The sequence below is a fragment of the Zalophus californianus genome, chromosome 8 (genome assembly GCF_009762305.2).
Source record: "Zalophus californianus isolate mZalCal1 chromosome 8, mZalCal1.pri.v2, whole genome shotgun sequence".
In the NCBI taxonomy this organism is placed as follows: Eukaryota; Metazoa; Chordata; class Mammalia; order Carnivora; family Otariidae; genus Zalophus; species Zalophus californianus.
In genome coordinates this window covers 116,573,421-116,583,238 of record NC_045602.1, presented here as the reverse complement: position 1 = coordinate 116,583,238, position 9,818 = coordinate 116,573,421, and the positions used below count along the sequence as shown (strand labels likewise).

General features: G+C 40.9%; 1 protein-coding gene across 5 annotated transcripts in view; it reads left to right on the top strand.

The window, feature by feature from the left end:
• Positions 1 to 331: 331 nt before the first annotated feature.
• LOC113937905 (ubiquinol-cytochrome-c reductase complex assembly factor 1) overlaps positions 332 to 9,818 on the top strand; it is a 95,521-nt gene continuing 86,034 nt past the window's right edge. The window contains exons 1-2 of one of the 5 annotated variants that reach the window (XM_027622841.2): positions 347 to 511; positions 3,739 to 3,829. Coding sequence is in view for 3 of the 5 variants with exons in the window: in XM_027622839.2 (XP_027478640.1) it covers positions 488 to 511 (24 nt within the window). In the remaining 2 variants the exon portion in view is untranslated. Of the gene's footprint in view, positions 512 to 3,738; positions 3,892 to 9,818 lie in introns of those variants that run through there. The other 4 variants (XM_027622839.2, XM_027622838.2, XM_027622837.2 and 1 more) reach the window with 4 other exon arrangements.

Below are 9,818 nucleotides of genomic sequence, written 5' to 3'. Positions count from 1 at the left end.
CTGTGCTCCTCTACAACTCTTTCTCAGGCCCTTTTTTTAGGGAACCCTTAAATGTTGGGATCCCCCAAAGTCCTTTTTTTTTCAACCCCCCAGTGACAAGGGGGAGGGATTCCCGTGGAGGGTAGAGTCTGGAAGCATTCTGACAATGGGGCGCTGAGGCGTGAGGCTGGGTGAAGCGGGGTGGATAAGAAGAGAGCTTTGAAAAGCCCGAGGCCATTGGTCAAGGAGGACAGGTGCTGCGGAGAGGACTTGAGCGTCTGTGACGTGTCGTGGCGGGGGGAAGACTGGAGAGAACGGGAGGCGCGCGCCCGAGCCAGACTGCCTCGCGCTCCGCGGAAAAAAGCGCGCGCTCGTGAGCGCGGCGGCCTCTGTACGCCTGCGCCGCCGTTGCCGGGCACCCGCCGGCGAAAGGACAACATAGGAAAGGGGTGGGGGCCGCGGGAACGCCGGAAGGCCACCCTTTACCCGGAAATGGTTGTAGAGGAACATGGCGTTGCTGGTGCGAGTCCTTGTGAGTGAAGGAGTAATTTGCTGCGGTCGCCCGCTGGGCTGGAGTGGGAGAGGGCAGGGCGGGAGAAACTGGAGGAAAGTGCAGGAGGGGAGCTTGTGCGGCAGCGAGGCTACGCGATCGCCTCTCTTGCGGGGAAACTGAGGCAGCGTCGCACTTCCCCCTACCCGCTGTTTGGCTGTGGCTTCCCCCTCTTTGGAGGAGGGAGAGAGTGACATGGGACCTAAATTTGGCGAAGTTCGCTTTTTCTTAGTCACCTCATGCGACCTCTTTCCCGCAGGGAGAGGCAGCACGTGGGGCACTGATTGGAGTGTCGGGAGACCTGGGTTCTAGTTTCTGTTCTGTCACTGATGCCCAGTGTGACCTTGGACGAGTCACTTTCGGGCCTTTTCCGGATAGGAAAAACGAGGTTAATCTGCAGTCCTTTTGGTTTCTGAGGTTCTCTGGGTTTGTTTCCGAGATCAGTAAGACGATTCGTAACTGTACAGTTAAGTGGAATACTATTACAGGTTGTTAGGTTGAAAGCTGCACGAAAACGGGGCTCAAATCTGTCGTTTTGACTTTGTCTAGTACAGTGTATGGCACATCATAGGTGTTCAAGAAATATTTATTGAAGGAATTAATGAATAAGGAAGGAAGGATTACTAGACTGCTTAAAGGAAACTGCTGCGCTTGTCATTCAGTCCTTTTCCTTCTCCATACTCTGACATCTGGGAATTCAAGGAGAAACTGACAGCAGAAAAAGGTTAGGGAGATACAGAACTTAGTTACTGATCATTGAGGAATGGAAGGGTTTATAATTTTAGTGAGTCTTTCAAAAATTGGGTCAAGGATATTGTTTTTCAGAGCAGACACTTTCCATTCCTGCCTCTGGCTATCTTGTGAGTTGTTATTTACACTTAACATTTCTGATCTTTTTATATATGGTTTACAAGGACTGCTGTTTTACCTCTTGTATTTCTTGTCAGCCTAGCAAAGGCAGTACACTCTATTGCTGCTCAGTAAGTGTTTGAAGAATAATAGCTCATTTAACTTACAGAAAGATTCATTTGGTGAAGTAATTGTTGATGCCAGGGCAGAAGTTGATTCAGATTTGAGAACTGCTGTTGGAAATGGCAACTAGGATGTCCTTATTTAGTTTTTAAGGTGGGTATGTCAGGAAAAAGGTAAAAAGTTTATTGGGCTGTATATCCAAAATGAACACCTTGATTTGTCTTGGAAGTTAGTGGCTGTCCCAGATATATTAAATATTCTTGCCCCCTGAGTGTGTGGACTGTTGCAGGTTTATTCTTAGGTGGTAGCATCCATTGAAACCACCCAACTGCCCTCTGTTAGTCAGATTTTTTTCTATTTTTTCGTTTCTGTTCATCTTTTTAGATAAAAACGAAGTTTAGATAAGGAAAGTCACTTTTACTTTTTTAGGTTTTAAAATCACTTTCACTTTATACTGTGATTGTTTAAAGGCCTCTTATAAGATACAGTCTCCCTTAGGACTAGTTGAAAGTGGCAGTAAACATGAAAGCAGCAGGTATTTATTGAATACCTGTTCTGAAGAGGCATTTGCATTAGGTGCTGAGGAATTCACAAATACAGGCAATGTACCTGTCTAGGAGCCTGAAGAGCCTTGGTTGAAAGCTTGGCTCCATTACTTACTATGAATGTGGCCTTGAGCAAGTCATCTAATTTCTCTGAGCCTCAGATTTTCTTAAGAGTAAGTTTGATAGGATTGATCAGAAAATCGATTGATACAGGTGACATTTAAGTGCTTTTCTTCCCTTCCTTTTAGTTTAGCAACCGTTTTGAGAGTTTACTACATTCTAGGAACTATCCAAGGGACTGAGGATGAAAAACATACACCTTTTTCTCAAGTTTATAATCTAATAGGAGAGACAGAAAAGAGAACTACTAATACAATACTTGAAAGGCTGTGATAGAAGTCTGTACCAGGTGCTACAGGAGCAGAGTAGAGACATACCTAACCCAGCTTGAGGATAAGCATCCATCAGGGAGAGATGCCTGAACTAAATGAGAGCACTAGAGAATGGGAGAGAGAGCATAGAAGAGAAGCATTAGCTTATGCTACTAATGCCAGATGACCAAGAACTGTATATGAATCTTTGGCTTGACTCAGGGACACTTATGGGGAAACGGCGGGAGAGGAGTCAGGGCCCCTTGTGTTTCATGGTTAGGATTAGAGGCTTCTCCTGAGGCAGAGGGGAGCCTTTGAAATATTTTAAGCAAGGGAAGATTTATTTTTAATAGGGTTTTTTCCAAATTTTATTTATTTATTTTTCAAATAATTTTCAAGTTGAAAACAACCCGATCTTCATTCTCAAGTTGTTATTATGCCTATAATATAAACCACTAAGGTACTTCTATAGGGTGAGACCCTGAGTCTTTCGAATGGGCTAAGGAGATGCATCATGGGTAAGTTGCAAATGCACACTGAGGAGGTTTGAATGGTGTGCAACTTAATGTGAACTGATAGCAGCCCAGTGTCCAGGCTGGTTTCCTGTGGTCCCCTGTTTGCGCCTGGCCCTGGAGACTGGGTTCTAGGACAAGGTTATGCACTCCCTGACTTTTTGTGACTTGTGCTGGAGATAGGTAGTCTGTGATAGTCATGTATATATATTGCTGGGCATCATCTGTCATGCTGTAGATGGCATTTATGTCAAAGCTTCTGTTTTTCGGGCAAAAAAGTTTATTTTTAAAGGGTTTTTGATACATTTACTTTTTTATTTAAATTTTTAAAGTTAAAGAATAATTGACATACAATAAGTTGTACTTATTTAATTATACATAACTGTTAACATAGATATACACTTGAAAAGCTATCACCACAATAAAAATGATGAACATGTTTCTCACTCCCCCACATTTCTTTGTGCTCTTTTTCAGTCCTTTTCTCCTATTGTTCTCCCCCTGCAACCACCACTGGTCAGGGGAACACTAGTTTCTTTCCTCATTTTTTATTTTTATTTTTTAAAATTTTATGTATTTATTTTTTAAAGCTGTAGTCTTTTTAATTTTATTTTTTTAAAAGCTCTACACCCAATGTGGGTCTTGAACTCATGACCCTGAGATCAGGAGTTGAATGCTGTACCAACTGAGCCAGCCAGGTGCCTCTCTTCTCTCATTTTTAAGTTGAAATTAAAAAATTTTATTTTGAAAGTATAAAAAACTTATCATCGTAAACTCTCATACTCACTATTAGATTTTTGCTTTAATAGATCCCTGTAGCAGTTGTGGATGGATCAGTCAGACGGCTGAGATTCAAGTCCTGAAGGCCAGTCAGAAGCTACTCAAGCAATCCTGGAAGAAGTGAGGAAGGCCTGTACTAAGAGGGGAAAGTGTGGTTAAAGAGGAAGGGATGATTTCAACAGGTATTGAGGAAACCATCTACAGGGCTTGGTGAAAGGTTAGATATTGAGGGTGAGGGAGAGGGATGTCTTAACAGTGAGTCCCTGGTCTGCCTTGGATGACTGAGTTAATATAGCAGTGTCCTTCACTGAGGACTCATATTCAGCTGAGAGGATGGTGGTGTTTTGTTGTTACTGTTTTTTTTTAAGTAGCTAGAGAGTTGGTGTTCAGGAGAGAGTAAGGAAGCTGAGATAAAGGTTGTAGTTGAAATAAGACGTTGATATTTCCTGGGCAAGAATATAGATAGCTAACATTTTTAGGGCATTTATCGGGGTGCCCTGGGTGGCTCAGTAGGTTAAATGCCGGACTCTTGATTTCAGCTCAGGTCATGATCTCAGGTCCTGAGATTGAGCCCCACATAGGGCTCTGTGCTCAGCAGGCAGTCTGCCTGAGATTCTCCCTCTCCCTCCACCCCCCTCAACCTCTGTGCGTGCACATAATCTCTCTCTCCTCCCCTAAAAAAAAAGTTTAACGTTTTTAGGGCATTTACCTTGTGGTAAGCACTCTTATTAAATACTTTATACATGTGAATTTACTTAATCCTGACAACAGCCCTTTGAAAAGGTAGGCACTGTTGTTTTCTCCATTTTAAGATAAGAAATTTGAACTCCAGAGATGTAGTATTCCTAAAACATTCTCATTAGTTTCCCCTTAAGTTTTTCCTCTCTTTTCCCTTCTCCAACAATGGGTTTAGGAAGCAGGAGGAAGCTAAAACACTGCTATTGCTGAGTAGCTCTAGCAGAGGAACTGGACATTAGAGCAGTGCAGTGTGACTTGTTTATGGTTTTATGAGCTGACCTGGGCATTGGTGATCGTTTTTGCTTTACTTTGACAGTAGTAGAAATTGCAGAGAGCCACTCTGTACTTTTTACAAAAAGATTTATTTATTTGAGAGAGAGAGAGAGTGTGTGTGTCGGGGGTGGGAGGAGCAGAGGGAGAGAGAAATTCAAATAGACTTTGTGCTGAGCACAGATCTGGATGTGGGGCTTGATCTCACAACCCTGAGAACATGACCTGGCACATTAAAATGTACCATTTTAATAATTTTTAACTATACAGTTTAGTAGCATTAAATACATTCACATTGTTGTGCTGCTATCACAACCATCACAATCATAGAACTCTTTTTTATATTGCAAAACTGAAATTCTACCTATTAAATAAGTCACCATGCCCCCTTCTACGTAGCCCCAGGCAACCACCATACTTTCTGTCTTTATGATTTTGACTACTCTAGGTACTTCATATTAATGGAATCATATGGTATTTATCCTTTTGTGACTGGTGTATTTTACTAAGCATAATGTCTTCAGGGTTCTTCTATGTGGTAGCATGTATCAGAATTTCCTTCCTTTTTAAGGCTGAATAATATTCCATTGTATGTATATACCACATTTTGTTGACTCAGTCATCTGAGGACAGACACTTGGGTTGCTTCCATCTTTTGGCTATTATGAAATAGTGCTGCCGTGAACATGGGTGTATGTATATCTGTTCAAGTCCCTTTTCTCACTTCTTTTGGGTATGTACTCAGAAGTAGAATTATTGGATCATACGGTAATTCTATGTTTAATTCTTTGAGCATTTGCCATTTTATTTTCCACAGTGGCTGCAGTGTTTACATTCCCACCAAGAAAGCGTAAGGGCTCCAGTCCAGTTTCTCCACATCTTTGCTAATGCTGGTTATTTTTCCTTCCTTTCTTCCTTCTTTTCCTTCCTTCCTTCCTTCCATAGTGACCATCTTTTTTTTTTTTAGAGAGTGTTATCAAATTATATATTTATACATTGTGTGCCCATCAGCATAGATTTACAGTTATTCTTTATGCAGTTGCCTTTTAAATTAAAAATAACAATGGAAATAAAAAATAATTATAAACAAAAAATAGATTCATGCTTTATTTTTTATTTATCTAAGTAGTTACCTTTATCAGTGTACTTTATTTCGTCATGTGGATTTGAGTTACTATAGTGTCAGAGGTCTCATTTCAGCCTGATGTTTTCCCTTTAATATTTGCTGTAGAGCAAGTCTGCTGTTGACAGATTTTCTTAGTTTTTGTTTATTTAGAAAGTCTTAATTTTTCATCTCACTGCCTTCTGTCTTCCATGGTTTCTGAGAAGAAATCAGCTGTTAATATTATCAACGATCTCTTATACATGTTGAATAGCTTTTCCTGCTTTTAAGATTCTATGTCTTTGTCTTTCAGCAGCTTGATTATGATATGTCCATTTATAGATCTATCTGAATTTATGCTACTTGAGTTAGTTGAGCTTCTTGGATTTCTAGATTGATGTTTTTCATCAAATTTGGGATGTTTTCTGCCAGTATTTCCTCAAATATTTTTCTGTCCCTATATTTCTCTCTTGTTTTTCTGAGACTCCCATTATATGTTGGTACATTTGATGGTATACCATAGTTCTCTGAGGCTCTGTGAATTTTTTTTTTCATTCTTTTTTCTTTCTGTTCCTTAGTATGGATAATCTCAGTTGGCCTGTTCTCATGGTCACTGATTTTCTCTTCTTCAAATCTACTGTTTAACCCCTCTAGTGAAATGTTTATTTAGTCTTTTCAACAGAAGAATTTCTATTATTTATTTATTTTATTTATTTGTCAGAGTGAGAAAGAGAGAGAGAGAGAATGCACAAGCAGGGGGACTGGCAGGCAGAGGGAGAGGGAGAAGCAGGCTCCCTGCTGAGCAGAGAGCCTGACATGGGGCTGGATCCTGGTACCATGACCTGAGACAAAGGCAGTTAGTTGCTTAACTGACTGAGCCACCCAGGCGCCCCAAGGATTTCTGTGTTTTAAAAAAATAATCTCTCTGTTGATATTCTCTATTTGGTGAGATAGCATTCTTATACTCTGCTATAGTTCCTTAGACATGGTTTCCTTTAGATTTTAAACATTTAAAATAGCAGGTTCAGAGTCTTTGTCTAGTTTGTCTAACATCTGAGCTTCCTCAGGGACAGTTTCTTTATTTTCTTTCTTCAGGGACAGTTTCTATCAATTTTTTCCCCTTTGTGTATGGACCATGCTTTTTTGTTTCTTTATATGCTTCATACTTTTTTTTGGTTAAAAACTGGACATTTTATGGGGCGCCTGGGTGGGTCAGTTGTTAAACGTCTGCCTTTGGCTCAGAGTCCTGGTATCGAGCCCCGCATTGGGCTCCTGCTCTGCGGGAGGCCTGCTTCTCCCTCTCCCACTCCCCCTGCTTGTGTTCCCTTGAGACACAGTGAGAAAGGGAACAGAAGCAGGGGCAGAGGGAGAGGGATAGGGAGAAGCAGGCTTCCCGCTGAGCAGGGAGCCTGATGTGGGGCTCAATCCCAGGACCCTGGGATCATGACCTGAGCTGAAGGCAGATGCTTAATGTCTCAGCCACCCAGGTGCCCTGGATAAATAAAATCTTTAAAAAACAAAACAAAACAAAAAAACCTGGGCATTTTAAATAATATAATGTGGCAATTTTGGAAATCAGATCTGCCCTTTCTCAGAGTTACTATTTTTGTTTAGTGACCTTTCTGAATTCTGTAAAGTCTGTATTCTTTGTTGTGTGGTCTCTGCTCAGTTAGCTTAGTGGTCAAATAATGATTGGAGACTTCCTTAAATACTTGGAACCAGTAAGTCTCCTGTTTTTTTTTTTTTAAGATTTTCTATATTTATTTGACAGAGAGAGAGAGTTAGTGAGAGCAGGAACACAAGCAGGGGGAGTGGGAGATGGAGAAGAAGGCTTCCTGCTGAGCAGGGAGCCCGCTGTGGGGCTTGATGTGGGGCTCGATCCCAGGACCCTGGGATCATGACCTGAGCCGAAGGCAGATGCTTAACAACTGAGCCACCCAGGTGCCCCATTGTCTCCTGGTTTTTGTTGAGGGACTCTGTGCACATGTTGGGGCACACGATCAACGTTCTGCAGGTCGTTTAACATCTCTGTCTTAAACTTCACTTCCTAAGAGCCTCAAGGTCAACCAGAGGTCTCAGGTCTTTCCTGTTCCTGTACACAGCTCTGTGCATAAGCATGGCCTTCAGATTCACAGGAATATGTCAGACCTTTTCAAAGCCCTTATGAGCTCATTCTCTTGCTTTTCCTTTTAAGCTTTTTTATTAGCCTATTGTTTTCCCCAGGTATTATCCACTACCTCAGGCAGCCATGAAGTTGAACAATTGCCTTTATTTGTTTTCAACCAATGTTCCTGGGGGCATGTTTTTTCATATTGGATGAGTTCCAGGACAGCCTTGCAAATGAAGTCTTCCAAAGAGCCACTAACAGATCAAATAATGCTAGTGCTTTGCAAATAAAACTTTAAGGAGCATCAACTCCATTCAGAAGTCAACTTTTCTCCAGAGAACACTAATTCTTTTTAGTGAATATTGCTATTTTGAAACCAAACCTGGATGCTAGATGTAGTCATTGCCTCCAGGACCTATCAAGACAGGGATAAGAAGTATATGTAAGTTTATACATATACATAAATACACATCTGTTTCTATATTTATATGTATTAAAAACCCATACCAATTATTCTAAATCCATCCTAGTAACAGGGTTTATTTTACCCTTCTGTCTTTTCATATTTGTTAACTCCTTTCTCTAATAGGAACCCTTAATATTTGTAATAATATATATGCCTATTTGCTCAATCTTAATGTATTTACTGATTTGCTCAAATCTTTCCCAGATTTAATCAGTCTTTTAAAGCTTAGATTGGACACCCCAACAAAGTGGGAGGAGGCAGAGTATTCAGTAATTATGAACATTCTCTGCTCCTCCTGTCCGTGTAAGTATCCTTTCATAGTATGCCACTTTGTAACTTGCAGGACAGTTTGCTAAGGTAGTGTTTATCTTTCGGATTATGGAATTGAATTAGTATCCATGGTATTCAGAGTACAGGAGCCAGTGGACATTTGCAGAGTAGTTTTGGTGACTGTGGTTGATCTTCATTATTCACAAATTCTGTATTATTGAATTCATTATACTTGCTAAAATTTATTTGTAATCCCAAAATCAGTACTCATGGCACTTTTGCGGTCATTTATGGATATGTGCAGAGGAGTGAAAAATTTGAGCTGCAACATGCAACAACACAACCTGCTTGTGTTCCCTCGCTTTGTCTCTGTCTGTCAAATACATAAATAAAATCTTAAAAAAAAAGATTTTATTTATTTGACAGAGAGAGAGCATGAGCGGAGAGAGGGGCAGAGGGAGAGGGAGAAGCAGTCTCCCAGCTGAGCAGGGAGCCCGACACCGCACTCGATCCCAGGATCGATCCTTTTCACGGTCTATTTAATGCCATGGTTTTTTTTTTTTTTTTTTTTTTTTGCATTTTTGTGCTTTGTTGGTGATTTCCCTGTTTAATATGGTCCCCAAATGTTAGTGCCATTTAGTGCTATCAAGTGTTGCTAAGTGCAAGAAGGCTGTGATATTCCTTACAGAGAAAATTTATGTGTTAGGTAAGTTTTGTTCAGGAGTGAGTTATGGTGCTATTGGCCATGAGTTCAATGTTAATGAATCAACTATATATGCATATATATACACATATGTAATAAAACAAGATGTCTTTAAACAGAAACACACAAGGTTATGTATTGATTGGTTGATGAAAATGTGACCGGAGGCTTGCAGACACCTAAGCCTGTATTTACCCTAGGAGCAATGGTTCAGTATTTACTAACTCAGTGTTTGTGTGCACTTTATAAAAGAACACTATGGGGAATAGGAGAATGGACTCCCTGTAAAGCCTTTTCCAGCTCATGAGTAAGCTGAGGAAAATACTATGTATCTTAAAAACCACATGCGGCAGGGCGCCTGGCTCGCTCAGTTGGTTAAGCGACTGCCTTCAGCTCAGGTCATGATCCTGGAGTCCTGGGATCGAGTCCCGCATCGTGATCCCTGCTCGACAG